The sequence below is a fragment of the Hylobates moloch genome, unplaced genomic scaffold, assembly GCF_009828535.3.
Source record: "Hylobates moloch isolate HMO894 unplaced genomic scaffold, HMol_V3 SCAFFOLD_6, whole genome shotgun sequence".
Classification (NCBI taxonomy): Eukaryota; Metazoa; Chordata; class Mammalia; order Primates; family Hylobatidae; genus Hylobates; species Hylobates moloch.
The window spans coordinates 36433300-36454166 of NW_026652281.1; the positions used below are offsets into that span (position 1 = coordinate 36433300).

The 20867-nt window shown below is 38.6% G+C and overlaps 1 protein-coding gene across 5 annotated transcripts in view; it reads left to right on the top strand.

Annotated features, from left to right (window-relative positions):
• EPB41L4A (erythrocyte membrane protein band 4.1 like 4A) overlaps nucleotides 1-20867 on the top strand; it is a 253790-nt gene that overhangs the window by 148976 nt on the left and 83947 nt on the right. For all 5 annotated transcript variants that reach the window (XR_009214065.1, XM_032156674.2, XM_058440622.1 and 2 more), the window contains 2 exons: nucleotides 1780-1868; nucleotides 2467-2530. Coding sequence is in view for 4 of the 5 variants with exons in the window: in XM_032156674.2 (XP_032012565.1) it covers nucleotides 1780-1868; nucleotides 2467-2530 (153 nt within the window). In the remaining variant the exon portion in view is untranslated. The remainder of the gene's footprint in view (nucleotides 1-1779; nucleotides 1869-2466; nucleotides 2531-20867) is intronic.

Sequence of the window (20867 nt, forward strand, 5' to 3'; positions counted from 1 at the left end):
AACTACTGTTGATTCTGTCAATATGAGGGTTACCACCTACTGTAGGTATCACTGCATTAATAAAAATATTTTTGCAGATTTTTTTCAGTGGTTTATGAAAACTTGCTGAATAGTCATCAGTGAGCAATTACACTGAATCTGCACTGAGTGTTCTGGATCCGGGTTTTAACCTTTGAGCTACTTCTCTTAGGCTACCAATTGATTATTCTATGTCAATGAGATTAGAATGCCTTTGCCTTTGAATTAAGAGGAATGTGGATAGCAGTAGTTAAATTTTATTTGAGGAAATGAGCCAGGTACTTTATTCTTTATAGGAAGTGAATTGCTGGAGAGTATTTATAGACTGATTTTTTTAATCAGTTGGATTATGGAACTCAGTTTTTAAAGAACCCAAATAAAACTTTCTCTAGTGCAGATAACACTCATGCATTCATTTTGTATATGTCTTTTGCTCATTAGCATTTTCTCCAAGAAGAAACAATCTCATATTATTTTTACAGTTAGAAGCATTCCTGTTTAATGTAGCAATAAAAGCTATAGATTTGGGGGAAGAAGTAGTTCCCTGATATATTAGATTCCAATTTCATTAGGTCATTAATGCTTCATAGCACTGTCCTTTAAGAATACTGCTAAAACTGTAGAATCATTGTCGTTTTCCTTTCCCTCCCTTTAGCCACATTAATCTTGTTAGGTTTTCAGTTTTTAAAAGAAAACATTCTATGGGAAATTTATAAAGAGAGTCTTCTGCAAAATGCTTCTACATTTGTATAATGTTTATCCTAATTCGAAACCACCTTTTGTTGATGGTAGAAATTTATGGCAAATGAGCTAGATTTATTAGACTCTTCAGTGCATTCCTTTAAGATTTGAATTTTAAGAACTGAAAGTGGGCATCGGCAGGTATTCTTCCAAATGTATTGCTTTATGTTCTTTGTGAATATAATTTTGCAGGTTACCGTTTATCTTAGAGTAGAAATAACATGATCACAAACAGTTCTGTGCATGTCCTTGGTACCCACTCTGTGACTTTTTCATTTTGAGATCCTATTTTTAAAATTTGGATTTATTATTGCCTGAAAATAAGGGTTCTCTAGTCTTTACCAGAAGAGATTGTACTTTCACATTTTTGAGCAGTCTTAAAGTTATAGGTGGAAGTAGGAAGAAACATGATAGAGACTTCAGAAAATTCAAGTGTGTGTCTGCTAGTGACTGCCTAAACTTTCTAGAGAGAGTTGGGGTGGGGATGAAGTGGGTTTCATGACTGTCCGCATCGGAGATAAATCAGGCCATTCAAAAGCACCCTTGTTAGAAGCCAGTGGTTCTCAGTCTTTGACTGCACAGAAGTGTCACCTGGGAGTCCTGTGTTTTTTCTGCTACTTTGGCCTCTTCATTAGAGATTCTGATTTGACTGTTTCTGGTAATGCCCAGGCATCAGCATTTTAAGCTGCACAGTGATTCCAGTTAATATGCTGCTAGGGTTGAACACCACTGTGTAAGGAAAGTTGGGTAAGTCCCATTGGCCTGACTGGTAGTCCAGACTCATTTTAATGAACTGAAGTAACAAGTATGAAGAACACTAACAGAAAGTTTCTTTTAAAACTTTGACAAAAATAAGCAACAAGTTAGCTACTATCATAGTGTATCTAGCTTTCTAGGCTGATGTCTTTCAAAAATTAAATCCAGTATTAATATAACAAATTATATTTGTATGGTCAATTATAGTTTGACAAAGAGATTTTATGTGAATATGTGGTTATAGGCATATGTTTGTTTTTGCAGGGAGAAAACAAGTCTGAGTATTTCTTAGGATTAACTCCGGTTGGTGTTGTTGTCTACAAGAATAAAAAGCAAGTGGGGAAGTATTTCTGGTAGGTATGGCTTGAGAACAGAGTTGGCATTCTATGTTTTGGACTTATGGGACTCTTGTGTCAGTGAAAGAGTTGGGGAAAAGAAAACAGGTATATTTCCAGTGGTTGATAAATAAATGAGTGAAATTGGGTGTGAGTTTTCTCCTGTTGCACCTCAGTATATGTTTTCTATGTAAATTTCAGACACTGTGATTCTAGACTCTGTTTTCCCTGGGAGCTGTGTGTAGTAGGATTTCTTACCCATTTCAGTATGTGCTGGTGGGCTGTGGATCCAGGACTATTCTGACTTTTAGCTCCAAATGGGGATGAGTTGGAGACATTGGGAAGCCCATGGCTCTGCACTGTGTTTGGGAAGGCAGCACTGCCACAATCTGGGGATTCCAAGATCATTGTGCATTTAGTGGAGAAGCATAGGACAATGAGAATGGAGTTTTCTTTAGGGTGTATGGGGAGCTCTCTCTGTCCCTGTGTGTACTGGGTATGGAGCAGTATATAAAGGAGCCAGTATTCACCAGTCTTTTTCCACTGGACACTTCCCTGATTTTCTGTAAGGTTAATACTTAAAAACAGCAACAACACCATCTGCTTTGTTTTTTAGGCCTCGGATTACAAAAGTTCACTTCAAGGAGACTCAATTCGAACTCAGAGTACTGGGCAAAGATGTAAGTTTCCAAGCCCTGAGCTTAAATTAGAAGAGGGGTGTCTTGTGTATTCATTTATAGCTTAAAAGACATTGTGAAGAAATATTTTCTTCAGCTGCTTCCACATGGAACCAGGTTAATTAACTCACGTGCACAACTTCTCAAGGAAGAAAAGGGAAGTGAATAGAAATGAATGAGAGGGTCATGGAGAAATGGGCATTTTAGATTTAGTGAAGGAAAGCAAAACCTTTCTAAGGCAGAGGAGAGAATAGAAGGTGATCACTGTTGTTAGTGTAATTTGCTTTCCAGTACTCTCTGTGAGGGTAGAAGGTAGGAGTTATAATCAGAAGGGTATGGCCTACATTCAGGACTGCCAAAATGCGTTCTAATTTTGCTCTAATGTAAATTAAACAACCTTTTGGGAGTCTCACTTCTGCTCTTTCCCTCGCTGAGTGTGATAGACAAACCAGATGGAAATTCTGGATGCTTTCAAGGGAGAATGTAAAAATGCCGGCCTTTGCTTTGCAACTTGGCAATTTCTTCTGGGAGTATTTGGGTAATGGGCCCAGAATTTGTCAGTGCCTGGATGTGCTTTCATGCCTTGATGGGTATCTTTGAGAAAAATGGTCAAAAGAAGGCAAGGATGTGAAAGCTTCCTTTTGATCTACCTGTGAAAATAATGCTTCATTGAAGTGCTACTACTGTAAACCATATATTATGGGATACATGAGTGAAAATATGATGTTAATCCATATTTATGGGATACATGAGTGAAAACATGATATAGGAGAATCTGCCCTTCTGTCTCTTTGATACTAACTTTGTGCAGAACAAAAACTAAGTGGAGTTGAATTGATTTTCTTGATTAAAGAAAAGTAAATTGGTGCTTATGCATGCACACATTGAGACACACGAACAGTAGAGCTGCAGCTACATTTGGGGTGTGGTATTTGGCAGAGTGCCTCACATGTAGTAGGTACTTCATAAGTATCTGTTGAATGATCAACGAACTGATGCACTGAGACACTGTGTGCTGCCAAATCAGAAAACCTGATGCTACTCTTTGTTCTCCTAATAAGAAAAAAATATTATCTCATGCTGAACTATATGGCATGCTGCCATTTACTGATACAATTAAAATTGGATTTTGAAATGAGTTTTAACAACTTGTAAGGAAGGGAAATTCCAGATTTTTAAAGAAATGATAGTACAGGAGCCATACAGTTGTTCTTATGGTTTAGTTTGGAGGAAATCCAATGTGTTCTTCAGCTCCTGATTAGACATCTCAATTTTAAAAGATATGCATTATAATATAAGACTGAATTAAAATCATTCAAAAAGTAGAGTAGCTAATTAGATAGGAGGGTTTTGTAGTTTCTCCCTATGTTGCCATTAGCTTCACGTGAATAATAATTCATCTAAATAATAATGCAAGGAATAAGATCTGTTAAATGTATTTGAAAATAATGTTTCAAGTTTTTTTAGCAGAATGTGATAATCAAAAGAGTGATAATCAAAAGACTTCTATGGAAGCATGACTATTATTCAAAGTATTCTTTCCTTATAAGTTATTTTTGTGAGTGAGGTCCTCTGGTGAATGACTTTCGTGTTATTATTACAGTGCCCTAAAATATATGTCTCAGGATAAATATTTGGCTAAGTCCCAGCTAACCTGAACTTTCATCTTCTTGGACTTTTTCATGATCAGGCAAAAATAACAGCAACAAAATTGATATCATCATGTTATTTTTCAAATGACAGTCTCCATCAAATGACCCTGTTTCCTGTGTACTCGGCTCAGGTGTCTCCCACCCCCACCTCATTCCTTCCCCGGCTTTGAGATGAAATGGATGTCTGGGGAGGCCCAAGGCACTGCACACTTCTAGGTCATTAAGCTCAATGTCAGTGATCTCTAATAAGGTGACAAAGCAGGTCATATAACTCAGAGGCTTGAATTAAAGGGTTTTTTTATTGCTATTAAGCATCACATTAATTTAGTCAAAGCATTCTATTTCCTAAGTATTCTTGCTTGTGGTCTTTTCTCTTTCTCCACCAGGGTACCTCTCTGTGAGGCAGTGATTTACATAATGGTTGAATTAGGTTGATTATTATGGAGGCTTAACTGTACTCACAAATTGAATTTAAAAGCCCCTTAAAACCCATCACTTGGAACAGTAATCACATTCAGCATGAAGAATGGTTGAAATGCTTATTCTGCTGGTTTGCTGGTCTGGTCAGAAAGACTTAGTATGGTCATTGCATTTAGGCCAAATTCAGAGACACTTTCATGCATTAAACTTCCAAATAAGTACCGTTGTTTACATAATTTTTTACAAAAAACTAAACTTTTAGTATAAAGATCATACATGTTCACTCTAGAAAATCCAGGAAATACCCTGCAAAGAAGAAAATTAAAATTATTCATTATCCTAAAACTCAGAGGTAATGAATATTAATATTTTGATACAGTTGCTTCTAGATTTCACCCTTTCAGTGTGAATGTGTATACATTTATACATACATGTAGATTATCCCCTATGTGGTTTTGTACATGCTTTTGTATTTTATATTGTATCATAAGAATTTTCCCTTTTTTGTTAAATTTATTCATATGTTCCTGCGTGGTGTTGGATAAGTTTTCTTTTTATGTGTTTTCCTTTTTTTGTTGCTATTGTGGATGCAATCTTTTCTTTCTATTATCTCTTCTAACTGGTTTTTGATAGGAGAAGTGAAAGCTGTGGAATTTTATTTATCTCAGATCTAGTCGTTTTGCTGAATTCTTGTATTCCAGCTCGGAGTTCTTAATTTGATTCTCATAAATTTTTATAGGTATATCACTTGCAAATGAAAATAATTTATTATTTTAATTCTACTGTTTATGTTTCACATTTATAGCATTAGTCCGAACTTCTAGAAGAGTACTAAGTGATATAGCAGTATAAGGCATTCTTGATTGGCTTTCTGTTTTAATGAAAATATCACTACTGTTTTATCACTATGTGTTAGTTCTTGGTTTTAGGAATACGTGTTTTTTACTAGTTGTTGAAGTTTTTTTAAGTTTATTATCAGGTGGTTGATTTTCACTGAATACCTTGAGAACTAAGGCTGTTACTTGTTTCCTCATTCAACAACTTAGGCTTATTTCAAAATCCAGGCAAGAGATGATAGTGTCTCTATCTCAGTGGATCAAGGTGACAACAGTCAAAGTGCAGAGAAGCTGTTGGATTATGGATTTTACCACCAGGGTTTCCTGAATGTGGGCAGGTATGAGAGAGAGGAGTCCTGGTCACTTAAATGAGTTTGGCCTGAGAAGCAGGAAGTATAAGTATAGAGCTACCATCAGGCGAGGTGGGGAAGGCTATGGATAGAGCAGACTTGAGGAGGAAGATCAGGAGTCCCGTTTTGAACATGTTGAATTTGAGATGCCCTTTAGACATCTAAGTGGAGATATTAAATAAGAAGTGAACTATGTGAGCATGGAGTTCAGTACCAAAGTCTGAGAAGACTATATAAATTTGAATATATAAAATTGGCATCTGCTACTTTTTGAAGCCATGAGACTACCTAGGAAAATGAGTATAAATGAGAAAAGAAGACAGGGAACCAGCAAAGGAGGCTGAAAAGAATCAGCCAGTGAGATAGAAGGAACAGTAATTATCCTGAATGCCAAGTAAAAGTCATGTATTAAGCACGTGTCAAATGATGCTGATATGTCATACAGGGTAAGGGCTGAGAATGGGCCACTGAATTTAGGAATGTAGGAGATCATTGACAAGATGAGTTTCAGTAGATTGGAAGAGTGAGCTTCAACCCAGCAGTTCCCCTCTTAAGTATGTGTACCCTAGAGAGGTGTTCTGTGCAGCACTTACGTAAAAGTCAGAAAAAGAAATTAACCCAGAATTCCATTAACAGGGGAATGAACAAATAAATTAATGCATATTCATTAAGAAAAACCCATAAAAGAGGTAACAGGAAGATAAGAATTGGAGATGGTGAGTGTGGACAACTCTTTGGAGGAGTTTTGGCACAAGGAGAATAAATAGAAATATAGCTGGCAGGTACTGTGTCAGCATCAAGATATGAGGAGAGTGACTTTAAGGATGACACCCACTGTGAAATATTGCAGAATTTCATCAACTGATGAGATCCAAAGCTGGGAGTTTTAGGGGGAAGGAAAGAGAATGTTCTGAAAGCAGTAATGTGGAGCAGGGAGGATCCTTCCCACTTTTAGGTTCAGAGATGCAAGAACAGTAGAGACAGAAGACACAGCCATCCCTTGAGGGCTACAGTGGAAACAGGGTCTTCAGGGAGAGCCGGGTGTCTCCTAGTGCAGGAAGGTGAAGGACATATGAGAGAACAGACTAAGGAGTGAGGGGGTTTGCTGATGAGAGGTCATGAATTCCGGAGGGCACAAAGCAAGGGTTTCAGGAGTTGGGTAGTGATGAAGAAAGAGACAGGCGAGGGGGTTATGCTGAGCATTATTTGGGGGTGACTGAGATACACAGAGATAAGGAGCATCATGAGAATTGGTCCAGTCGATTGGGAAGGGAGTGAGGGTTGGGTTTCCATGTCTGCCTATTCTCTTTGGAGATGTGGGGTAGAAGACCTAAAGAAGGTGGGGTGGTTCCAGCACACTACCTGGTTCAGCCTGACCTTTCTTAGGGGAGGGCCTCTCTTACCTGTGGGCATGAGCTCAGTCTCAGCACTTGAGAATGGATTGAGGACTTGCGGGGAAATTGGGTGTTACATTAACTCTGGGCTTCACCCTCCATGATCAGATGTGCATTTAAGAAAGCACACTCAGGCCGCAGGGTGGAACATTCCACAGACGTGAGCACAGAGGCAGACAGAGTAGGAGATGTGATCAAGGGGAGACAAGAGAGGACTCACTGCAAAGATGGAAAGAAGTGGGCAGATTTGGGAAGCACTTAGGGGGTTAAATTGTTTCTGATTGGTAGCAGATTCAGTGTTTTTATGGAAAATAGGAATTTAGGATAATACTGGAATTTCTTGGTTTTGGCAACAAGAGGAGAATGTAATTCCTAACACAAGACTAAGCCCAGAATTTGGCATGCAGTAAGCACACTTAAGAATGAATAAATGCTGCTGTGCTTACTTTTATGTATAATACCTCAGGAAACTAACCTCAGCTAAAGTTACCCCGTGTGACAGGATGTAGAACCAAAAGGTTCCTGGCAACTCTGGCTGTGAGTAATGAGATCCACTTGGCAGAACTCTCGGGCTTGCTTTAAGGAGAGTACATGGGGAGCGATGATGGTCAGGAGTCATCACTGTTTGTCAACAAGTGCAAGAGGTCTCACTTACGTTAAGCCAAGGGTTCCTTTCACATTTTAAATGGTAATACAGATTTTTAAAAAGTATTTTTATTTGAAAATAATTCAAAATTTATTTAAAAAGTTGTAAAAATTAAAATGTTACAGTGAACATATTCATTTACTGTTACCTAGAGTCACTTATGGTTAACATTTTACTTCACTTCCTTTGTTATTTGTGCCTTCTTTCTCTCCATACACACACAGGCCTTTCTTTTTAGAACAGCTTGAGAGTAAGTTACATATGTCATAGACTATAAATATGTAAGTGTGTATTTCCTAAGAATAGGGATATTCCGATTTAACTGCAGTATGGTTAGCAACTTAATACATTAATAATGATACAATACTTTTACCATCTAGCTTCCATATTCCAGTTTTGTTAGTTGACCTAATAATGTCCTTTTTAGCATTTCCCCCCTATGGTATAGAATTCAGATAACCTCCTTTAATCTGGAACACTTTCATAGCATTTTGTTATCTTTTATAACATTGACATTCTAAAAGAATACAGTTATACCCCACTGTTTTAAAACAGAGAGTTTCTTATTTCATGTTTTTCAGCTGTTTCCTCATGATTAGTCTAATGTTAGGCATTCCTAGCTGTACAGCTGCATAGGTGAAACAGTGTCCGTCTCAGGTGTCTCATCTGGGGGCACATGGTGACCACCTGTCCCTCGTTGGCTGTTAAGTTTGATCACTCATTACAGTGTTGCCTGATTTCTGTGCTGTATAATTCCTGCTTCTCTCTTGCAACTAATAAGTAGTCTGTGGGGAGATACTTTAAATCAATGCAAATACCCAGTTCCTCTTTAAAATTCTCTGTAAATTTAGCATTCATGAGGATTCTACTAAGATGGTTGCAAAATGCTAATTTTTCCAGCTCTCTACTCCGTGCACATTTATGAGTCAGCCCTCAGCATTCCACTGAAACAAGAGCACTGCCCTCTCTCCCTTTTATTTATCTATTGTCAGTATTTATTAACTTCTGTTTTTTCAGTGGTTTAAAATACATTACATACCTATTTATTTTTAATACTTTCAGCTTTTATTATAGATTAAAGGGTACATGTGCAGGTTTGTTACATGGGTATATTGTGTGATGGTGAGGCTTGGGGTCCTAATGATCCTGTCACCCAGGCAGTGAGCATAGTACCCAACAGGTGGTTCTTCAGCCCATGCCTCCCCCGTCCAGTAGTCCCCAGTGTCTGTTGTTTCCATCTTCATGTTCATGTGTATTCAATGTTTAGTTCCCACTTATAAGTGAGAACACCTGGTATTTGGTTTTATGTTCTTGCATTAGTTCACACAGGTACCTAACTATTTTGCTGTTCAGATTTGGTCATTGGGAACCCGTTCAATCTGACTCCTCTGCCTTTTGGATCTGCCCCCATCATTTTGGGGCTAATATCTTCTTTTTTTGGTGTAATATATTTCAGGTGCATGTAGTATCAACCCTGCCCCTACCCTGAGCATTAGCCATTCTTCCGAGGAGCTCTGGTTCCTTTTACTAGGAAATGATCTAGATCTGGGTGCTAGGTGTGGTCGTTGCTACTAGGGCAGCTTTGCTTCTTCGCCTTTTCAGTTGACAGAGCTAGGGAATAATGCATTCATGTATACACACATAGACCCTAATACACATATATACAAATAGAAATACATGTACACATGTGCATATAAGCATACACATATTGATACATAGCTTAGAAATCAGGAGTTCACAGCATACCTCCAGTTCTGTCATAGCCATAGGGTTCTTCCTTACCCTCCCTCATTTTATATTTGTATGCCCTTTCTTTGGCCATGAGAACCTTGGCTTCCAAAAAAAGCCACACATTTACTCATTTGCTCAATTCTATAACACATATCACATAGTTTCAGAATTGCTTTGGTCAGACCACTAAAGTGGACAATTGCTTGCTGTTCTTTCATCCACATGCACCACTTTGCCAGGACAGAGGGCCTAAGAGTCAAATACTGTGTTCAAAATTTACTTGGATTGGTCCTCCCTTCTTCTCTCCTTCCTATCATTCATGTCTTCCTTCTTCATTCCTGTGCTCATGTATTCATTTGAAATCTACTGAGGTTTATTGTTTCAGATTGTTTTTGGTTATAGCTCCCTCTCTTTCATGTTCTTAATTTTATTTTTTAATATGTAGAAGGCTAACTTGCTTTCAAAAATCAAAATTACTCAAAAACTCAACTCCCATTTTCCTTCCACCCTGTTCCGTCATGCTTCCTTGTAGGTAACCAACTTCATTGTTTTCTGGTTAATCCTCCCTGTGTTTCTTTTTGTAAAGATAAGCATTTTTTTCTTCTTTCTTTCCTAAAAGGTAGCATACCGTATGGGTTTTTGTACTGTGTTGGGGTTTTTTCCCCACTTAGTAATATCTCCTAGAAATCATTCTGTATCAGTTTATTGAGAGCTTTCTCATTCTTTTGTACGTAGCACTGTATTGAATGTGTGTACCATAGTTTATTCAACCAATCTCTTATGCTTGAATATTTAGGAAAAGTTTTCAATATTTTACAGTCACACGTTTTTCTTCATTCAGTAATTTTGTGTGTATGTGTTTTTGGAGGGATATCCATAGGTTAGATTCCCAGTAGTGGGACTGCTCGGTCACAGGGTAAGTACGTATGTAGTTTTGTTTGGTATTGCCTTATGCCCCCGCTTCACTCATAGTTGTACTACTTTGTCTCTCCAACTACAATGTATAGAAGTCCTGGAACTATAGATTTAATATTTTCCCCAACTATTCTTAAGTGTGGCTGTTAGTAATAATTGGGTCCTGATGCCACATGACAGTTTGGTTTGGAGTCTTTCAGATTTCGTAATGGACTCTTAGACATGTGATCAAATAAATGTTTTAAGTCCAGGTCTCTTGCTCACTAACTGTGGGCAGTTCACTGAACAACATTTAACCTACATTTTCTAATCTGTAAAGTGAGGATGATAATATCTCTTATGATGCTGCTGTGAGATTACAAGCACCTAGTGCAAAGTTGGGCATGTAACGGGCACACAGTCTCTGTCTCTGAGTTGGAACTGCCTTTGTGTTGTGCCACTTAGAGCTATTGCAGTCTTGCACAGGAAAGGACCATGGGATCACCTTGTTCTTGGCTGGTGAGTAGCTTGTGTTGTGGCGGGAAGGGAAGCCCAGGTTTTCAGGCCTGTAGCTTTTCTTTTGCTTCACTTGTTGGTGTGTTTTGTTGATTTTGTCCATAATTAAAACACATGGGCCACTTATTCAGAAGTAGTGAAAATTCTCCTGTAAAAAATTTGAGTGTCAGTAGATCTTACCACAGAAACCTTCATTTCAACAGGATTGATAGTGTTTATTAGACTTTTTAAAAACACTATGAGATTGGGCATTAAAGTTAGTTATCATTAAAACAAAAATTAAATCAATCTGCAAGTATATGAGAGAAATACTGACTTTTAAGGAATACTACAAAACAGATGAGAAGATAGAATAAAAACTATCACAGAAAAATCCATTTGGACTTCTATGTTCATATCTGTGAATTCCTTCAAATAATAAGAATAAGCTCAACATGATAGTTTTCAAAGTTTACTGGAATACTATGTAAATATTTGTATGTAATTATTTATCAAGCAATTCATCTGTAAAATGGGTAAGATGGTTTTCACATTTAGCATATGTTTTGAAATATAACCCACATAGCTGATGAGTACTAGAATATTTTGCTGTTTTTGTTCTTACACTGTGAAATATACATGCAGAAATGGAAATTAATTTTATTCTTCAAGTGCTGTGCTGAAATGCACAGTGATTTTTCAGTTAAAAAATACATAACCATATTACATACATTTCAAAATTTTTTTAAAAAATGTGTGTGTGTATGTATATGTAGAGGGTTGTTTATGTATAGTGCAATATTTTTTAAACTAGAGTATGTACTTGCCATACACTTCCCTGTAAGAAAGTTCTTTGCTCAAATAAACTTAAACAACCCACAACCTTACCAGCTCTTGAAGATTCACAGTACATGTTAGCGCATTAAAGGTCTGAGTGTTTAGCCCAGTGTTTCCCATACTTATTTGAGCAAAGAACCCTTCTGTGCCAATATCGCAAGACCTTAGTGTTGTAAGAAACACTCTTTGGGGAGCATTGTGTAAAGACTGGAAAGAAAAAGATCATGTTTTATTCAGTGTCTTAACATTTCCTTCTGACTTCCTTTTCCAAGTAATGACAAAATTGGTGAATTTTGTTGTAGGACTCTCCCTAAATTCATTAGCCAGGTGTAAACTCAGGATACCTAGAAAAGAGAGCATGAAAAAATATGAGGAAAGCCATTAAAATAGATATTGTGCCCAGGATATCATGTATACCAATACAGTTTAATTTTTAGAACTACAGTCTGGCCGGGTGCGGTGGCTCACGCTTGCAATCCCAGCACTTTGGGAGGCTGAGGCGGGCAGATCACGAGGTCAGGAGATCGAGACCATGGTGAAACCCCGTCTCTACTAAAAATACAAAAAAAAAAAAAAAATATATTAGCCGGGCGTGGTGGCGGGCGCCTGTAGTCCTAGCTACTCGGAGAGGCTGAGGCAGGAGAATGGCGTGAACCCGGGAGGCGGAGCTTGCAGTGAGCCGAGATTGCACCACTGCACTCCAGCCTGGGTGACAGAGCGAGACTCCGTCTCAAAAAAAAAAAAAACTACAGTCAGTTTCACCATTTAGAAAGATAAAATTTTTCAAAAGATTTACAATTTTGTAAGCTTTCTTTGGCATGTATTTCCAGTTGGAGAATAAAGATTTCAGTTCGACTACTTGCCTTCCTTTGCATGATCAGTAATTAAGAAGAAAGTTATTTTAGTCATTTGCTACCAGCCGTCTGACTATTTTTGTTTCTCTCCCTGGAACCTAAACTGAGTTAATGTAAATCTTGTGTGGATTGGATAGAAAGAAAAAAGCAAAAATCTCACAGTACTTTAGACTTGTAATCGTCACACTTCTTTTTAGCCTCTTCCCCATCTCTACGGAGCATCAGTAGGACACCTCTCTGCTGTAGACCTTCAGGTATTTATATAATGATTGCATTTTACTTTTCTTAGAAGTACTCATCTCTTGTTCTTCAGTGATGACCTACACCATGTATCTTGGGTTACTTCTAATGTGACCTTGGATGTGAGCCAGGTGTATAATGGGATTAAGAAAGGTATTCATACCCATAATTTTAGGGAGCCTGGGGAAGGCAGACTGTCTAGTTGTGTCTGTTTCCCAAAACAAAAACAGGGAGGAACCTGTCAGAATATAGGATTGCATTCTTGTGTCAAGAATACAGGCTTGGGAGAGACACTGAAATGGGACTAGGCCCAGGCAGAATAAGTGGGTGTGCTGCTGGCAGCGTGAGCCCTTCAGTGATCCTGTCACTAATCCCAGTACCCTTAGAAGAAGCTGGGCGAAAGTAGATTCTTTCTTTGAGCTTTCCAAGAGAGATATAGCCAGCCAAAATGGGAAAAGAAGCTGGGAAGGCCAGAGGGAGTTAGGTTGGGAATTTGCTGATATAATACAGGTCCTGAATTCTTACAAATGATGGAATTGGGGGTTTGAGTCAGGTTTACTCTAGAGACCCATGGAGCAGTAATATCCACATGATATTGGACTTACAAGTGACTCAAGCTTGATTCATTTATGAAGTAAAAAGAAATAGATCCAGAGAATAGCTTTGCTTCTGGTATGAAATGACCAAAGCTATAAAGGTGTTTGAGTAATTTTACAAAAAGCAAGCATTGGATTCTTGGATAAAGTATTTTAGTAGGAGATTGGAATGAACTTCTTTAATTAAGCCCCTGTTCATCTTTGTGCCAATGAGTAGAAATGTGCTAATTGGCCACGTTTATCAGGAAAAGGTTTGGTAAGTGAGAGTGGTAGAAAGAGATATTTGAAATGCCATGGCAGTGGAATTCATGCCAGCAGTTACTGTACATGGCAAAAGTACACAGAATTTATTCAGAATACCTGGCTCCTGTTTAAATTATGTTAAGCCTCCTTTTAGTATTTGGATCATTCTGCCAGGAACAGGATAAAAAATAGGCAGCTCGTCCTAAAGCTCACTATAAGTGAGTGCATACTTGTCATTTGTACTTGGCAGAAATAATTAGGAAGCCAGTGGGGAGGCGCTTTTGATCCTTTAATATATTTGTACTCAAGGAAACTTGAGAAAAACCCAATTCTGGTTGGATTTGAAATATCTTTTATCCTTTCCTTAAGTGATGGTAGTTTTTTAAAAAAAGTATTAAAAATTAGGTATCCTGTGACCAGGTCTGTACTTGAAAAGTAAAAGGATACAGTCACCTACCTGAAGAAATAAGTTGAAGACCACACTAAGAAAAGTTTGAGATTTAGAGGAGACTATGTTTCATTTTAAGACGAATACTTTGTTTCTCCTTCCAAGACTTTTGGAAGACCCATGGGTCTCTAGGTAAACCTGACTCAAACCCCCAATTCCATCATTTGTAAGAATTCAGGATCTGTATTATATCAGCGAATTCCAAAAGTCTTGGAAGTCTTTGGAAGCATGTAAGTAAATAAGTGTTGATATTTTAAGTACTTAAATTATACCTCATTTTGGGTGATTTTGCTAAAAATGTAAAAATGTCTATGTCACAGAGAAGTCATTCTCAGGCATCATTTCTAGTAGGTGGTAATTCTCAGTATGTCCTGCCACACACAGTACTTCCATTGTTGAAAGGCACAGGGAAATGGCGGGTCCACGTAGTGAGGAAGGATGTAGTGGTAGAGGGGCAGGGGTAGCCTGTCCTCGTCTGATCTTTACCTTAACAATTTATCTTGATAGAATGCAGTCACAAGCAGACTTATTTTAAGTGAGTAACTTGTACGTTCTATTTTGGGATAATTCAGTGCCCTTAAAAACACCCACCCCTTACAGCAGTGATTGCCTCTGGGGAAGGTAATTGGGGACAGTGGTGGGAGGGAGACTGAGTTGCCATTGTATACCCACTTTGATAACTTTGGCATTTATATCATGTGCATGTTATACAATCATGTGTCAATGACAGGGATATGTTCTGAGAAACAAGTCATTAGGCGATTTTGTCATTGTGTATGCATCATAGAATATTTTTACACAAACCTAGCTGTCTAGCCTACTACACACTGTCAGTCGAGGAAAATAATGAGACAAGTCTCAATCATTTTAGGAGATTTATTTGCTAAAGTTAAGGACATGCCAGGGAGACAGGTCTATGCCTTTCTCCAAAGATGATTTTGAGAGCTCCACTTTTAAAGGGCAAAAGATGGGATGTTGAGAAGCACACTGTTTTCATGTAAGAGGGGGGTAGGGAAAAATAGTCATTCATGCCTTTGTCTGCCTCAGTGAATCTACATTTTTTTTTACATAGGATGACACAAAAGGGGCAGAGGAAAAATGTGGAGAATCTGTATTTTACATCAGATAACACAGACAAAATAGGGTAAGGGAAGAGTCAGATATGCATTTGTGTCTGGGGTGACTGTACCTGTAAAGATAAAGCTATCAATTTGCATTGCCATGGTAAAGTTTTAACAGCTCACTAGGAATTTCCTGTGGGAAAAATAATGGGGGAGGCTTGTAGCTTTTCATTTTGTAGCAACCTTATTTAGGAACCAAAAAGGAGAGGCAGGTTTGCATGACCCAGTTCCCAGCTTGAATTTTCCCTTTAGCTAAATGAGTTTGGGGTCCCCAAATTTAATTTCCTTTCACAATACCTAGGCTATACAGTATAGCCTAGCGCTCCTAGGCTGCCAACCTGTACAGCATGTTACTGTACTGAATACTGCAGGCAGCTGGAGCACTATAGTAAGTATTCATGTATCCAAACATTTCTAAACACAGAAAAGGCACAGTTAAAATACGTTTTATAATCTTAAGGAACCGCTGTTGTATATGCGATCCATCATTGACCAAGACATCCTTATACAACGCATGACTGGATATTTAAAAAAAGAAAACTGAAAGAAAAAAAAAATTCTCTCTAAGGGCTCCTATCTTCTGACAAAAGCCTGGGCCTTCCCTCCCTGGCCGGAGGAGCTTCTGTGATTTCCTGTGTGTCCCCTTTCCCAGCTCTGCCACCAGTTTCTTCTGCTGCTAAGGAAAACACTTTCTGAATTCATTGACTTTTCTTCCTCACCTCTAATTGTATAATCCCTATCCCTTTCACAAAGGCCTCGGAAGATTTCTTACCGTGAAATGTGGTAACCTCCTTTCAAACTCGATTTGACCTTTCTAGGTCACTTGAGAGTTGTACTCTCTCTTCCCAGCCTCTCTGACACTCTTTCCTGGTATGTTTGGACCTCTCTCACTCCACCTTCAGGAGCGTCTTTGTAGTAATTCCACCTTCATCCATTCTGCACACTCTCCCTGAGCAGTCTTGTTCACTTGGTGAGATCACCTGTGTGAGTAGATGTGCTCTCTCTTTGGCTCTCTGACCTGCATCCTTATTGGCCCTCTAGGTGTCCCATGGGACCTCAAAATCCGAATATTTCTTTTTTTTTTTTTTTTTTGAGACGGAGTCTCGCTCTGTCGCCCAGGCTGGAGTGCAGTGGCGCGATCTCGGCTCACTGCAAGCTCCGCCTCCTGGGTTCACGCCATTCTCCTGCCTCAGCCTCTCCGAGTAGCTGAGACTACAGGCGCCCGCCACCACGCCCGGCTAATTTTTTTTTTTTGTATTTTTAGTAGAGACGGGGTTTCACTGTGGTCTCGATCTCCTGACCTCATGATCTGCCCACCTCAGCCTCCCAAAGTGCTGGGATTACAAGCGTGAGCCACCGCGCCCGGCCAAAATCCGAATATTTCAACCTGAACTTATTGTGTATTCCCTTGTCATCCAAATGCCCATTTTTTCCACTTGCTATATTTTAGTAGCACCCAAGCCAGAAACCTGAAAATTTTCCTAACTTTCTTCCCTCGCCAGACAAGGTTTTGGAATTACAGCTAGCCTTGCTGTAATGTGTGTATGTTGGCTTTGTTTCCATCACATCTCTTCATTGTACAAATAAAATCCTAAGTTGGGCAGCATCATTCAAGTTGGACTTAGGAGAAATTTTATACATATAAATGTTCTGTCCTTATTAAAAGTAGGAGACAAATCATTTCAGTTATTCTTTTGCATTGATTGTTTTATGTTTATGAGTCCATAGAAACCTCATTTCAGAGGCATTTACTGCATTTGAGACTTGAGTTTGGTTTGTAGCTTTGAAATTAAATTAGCAAGTATATAACTTCACAGAGCTTGTGGTTTATTATGTTAGCACTCATATTGTGTTTTGCTTAGTTTTCTGTTCAGTTACTTAAAATATAAATACTATTTTCTGCAAAATTAGAATTACAGGCATATCTTGTTTTTTTTTTTTTTTTCCACTTCACTTTATTGTGCTTTGCAGATACTGTGTTTTTTTACAAATTGAAGATTTGTGGCAACCCTGTCAATCTGTTGGTAGCATTTTTCCAAAAGCATGTGCTCACTTTGTGTCACTGTGTCACATTTTGGTAATTCTTGCAATAGTATTTCAAACTTTTTCATTATTATTATATATGTTATAATGATACAGGAGCTAAGAAGGAATTACTTAGTAGATAACAAGGGCATAGGAGTCCTCTGTAAGGCTCTTCTTTTTAATGAAAAGCAGTCCTGAATCGTTTTCTAACAAAGAGCACCCTGCAAGCTAGGAGCTTGCACAGGTGGGTGCCAGCAGGAACTAAGGACTAGACATTTTCAAAATGATGGGTCCATCTTCCCTTCTCTGCCAGCCACACATACTATAAAGGAGCAGACAAGATGGCACAGATGAACTGGAAAGCCCATTTGCATAAGAAGATTAGGGTAGGGTGACCAGCCTTCCCCGCCCATTATGTAGACATCATATCTGATGAAACCAATCTGTGAGCCCTATTTAAATCAGACACCGCCTTCTGCAGCCTGCCTATAAAATCTCCTGTGGTCCATGGCCTCCCAGCCTTTTTCAGACGTCTCTTTCTCTTTCTCAGGGAGCTACTCTCCTCCCTCCTTTCTTCTGTTAAACTTTCCACCCCTTAACCCACCTGAATTCTTTCTCAGTGCATGACAGTGAACCCCAAGGTATATACCCCAGACAGTATAGCCACTTCAGTAGTGATCTGTGATCAGTGATCTTTGATGTTACTGTTGTAATTGATTTGGGGTGCTACAAACTGCATCTGTGTAAGATAGCGATCTTAATTGATAAATGATGCGTGTGTTCTGACCGCTGCCACAGACTGGCCATTCCCTGTCTCTCTCCCTGTCCTTAGGCCTCCCTGGTTTCCAAGACACAGTAATATTGAAATTAAGTCAGTTAATAACCCTACAATAACCTCTAAGGGTTCAACTGAAAGGAATAGTTGTGCATCTGTGATTTGAAATCAAATGCTAGAAATGATTAAGCTTGGTGAGGAAGTCATCTTGAAGGGTGAGATAGGCTGAAAGCTAGGCCTCTTGTGCCAGTTAGCCAAATTGTGAATGCAAAGAAAAAATTCTTGAAGGAAATTTGGAGAGCTACTCTAGTGAACACAAAAATAATAAGAAACAAAACAGTCTTATTGCTGATTTGGAGAAAGTTCGAGTGGTCTGGATAGAAGATCCAACAAGCTGCAGCATTTCCTTAAACCAAAGTCTCTAATCCAGAGCAAGGCTCCAACTCTCTTCAATTCTATGAAGTCTAAGAGAGGTGAGGAAACTGCAGAATAAAAGTAGGAAGCTAGCAGAGGTTAGTTCATGAGGTTAAAGGACAGTAGCCATCTCCATAACATAAAAAGTACAAGGTGAAGCAGCAAGTGCTGATTTAGAAGCTGCAGCAAGTAATCCAGAAGATCTAGCTAAGATTATTGATGAAAGGGGCTACGCCAAACAACAGATTTTCAGTGGAGACAAAACAACCTTCTTCTATTGGAAGAAGATGACATCTAGGACTTTCATAGCTGTAACGAGAAGTCAATGCCTGCATTAAAGCTTCCAAGGACAGGGTGACTGTCTCGTTAGGTGCTGCTGCATCTGGTGACTTTAAGTTGAAGCCAATATTCATTTACCATTCAGAAAATTCTGGGGTCCATACAAATGATGCTAACTGTACTCTGTGCTCTATAAATGGAAAAACAGAGCCTGGATGACAGCACATCTATTTACAGCATGGCTTAGGAAACAAACAAACAAACTATATATATATATATATATGTGTGTGTGTGTGTGTGTGTGTGTGTGTATATATATATATATATATATATTTTTTTTTTTTTCGAGACAGAGTCTCATTCTTGTCACCCAGGCTGGAGTGCAATGGCATGATCTCAGCTCACTGCAACCTCTGCCTCCTGGATTCAAGTCGTTCTCCTGTCTCAGCCTCTCAAATAGCTGGGATTACAGGCACCTGCCACCATGCCCGGCTAATTTCTGTATTTTTAGTAGAGATGTGGTTTTGCCATGTTGGCCAGGCTGATCTTGAACTCCTGACCTCAGGTGATCCGCCTGCCTCAGCCCCCCAAAGTGCTGGGATTACAGGTATCAGCCGCCGCTCCCGGGCCGGCTTAGTGAATATATTAAGCCCAGTGTTGATATCTACTGCTCAGAAAAAAAAGGATTCCTTTCAAAATAGTACTGTTCATCAACAATGCACTTAGTTACTCTAGAGCTCTCATGGAGATGTACAAGGAGATTAATGTTGCTTTCTTGCCTGCTATCACAGTATCTGTTCTGCAACCCATGGATCAAGAGGTAACTTCAACTTTCAAATGTTATTAAGAAATACATTCTACAAGCTATAGATGGGACAGATAATGATTTCTCTAATGGATCTGGACAAGCAAATTGAAAAACTTCTGGAAAATATTCACCATTCTGGATGCCCTTAAGATAATTTATGATTTATGGCAGGAGGTCAAAATATTCTGATTAGCAGGAGTTTGAAAGAAGTTGATTTCTACCCTCATGATGACTTTGAGGGGTCCAAGACTTCAGTGAAGGAAGTAACTGCAGATGGTGTAGAAATAGCAAGAAAACTAGAATTAGAAGTGAAGCCTGAAGGTATAACTTAATTGCTGCAATCCCATGAGAAAGCTTGAAGGAATAAGGAGTTGCTTCTTATGAATGAACAAAAGTGGTTTCTTGAGTTGGAATCTACTGCTGGTGAAGATGCTGTGAACATTTTTAAAATGACAACAAAGGATTTAAAATATTACACAAAAGTAATTGATAAAGTAGTAGTAGGATTTGAGAAGATTAACTCTAAGTTTGAAAGAAGTTCTACTGTGGGTCAAATGCTGTCAAACAGTATCACGTGCTGCAGAGAAATCTTTCTTGAATGGAAGAGTCCATTAACACAGAAAGCTTCACTGTTGTCTCATTTTAAGAAATTGATACAGCCACTCTAACTTTTAGCAACTACCACCCTGGCCAGTCAGTAGCCATCAACATTGAGGCAGTACCTTCCACCAACCAAAAGATTATGACTTCCTGAAGGCTCAGGTGACTTTTACCATTTTTCACCAATAAAGTGTTTTAAATTATGGTATATATGTTTTTATTAAGACATAATGCTATCATATACTTAGTAGACTACAGTGTAGTGTAAACAACTTTTGCATGCTCTAGGAAGACAAAAAATATGTGCAACTCACTTTTTTGCAGTATTCACTTTATTGCAGTAGTCTGGAGCTGAACCCACAGTATCTCCAAGGTATGCTTGTACAGTTGTTCCTCAGCATCTGCAGGGTATTGATTTCAGAAACCTTCCTCCCACATCTGAGAATGCTCAAGTTCCTTATATAAGTGGCGTGGTATTTGAATATAACCTACACACATTCTCCCATATACTTTAAGTCATCTCTAGATTACTTGTGATACCTAACATAATATAAATGCTATGTAAATAGTTATTATTTTAAATTTGTATTTTTTTTCTGAATATTTTTGATTCAAGTTTGGCTAAATCTGCGTATGTGGAACCTGTGGATATAGAGGGCTGATTTGTACCTTCAATGTTGTT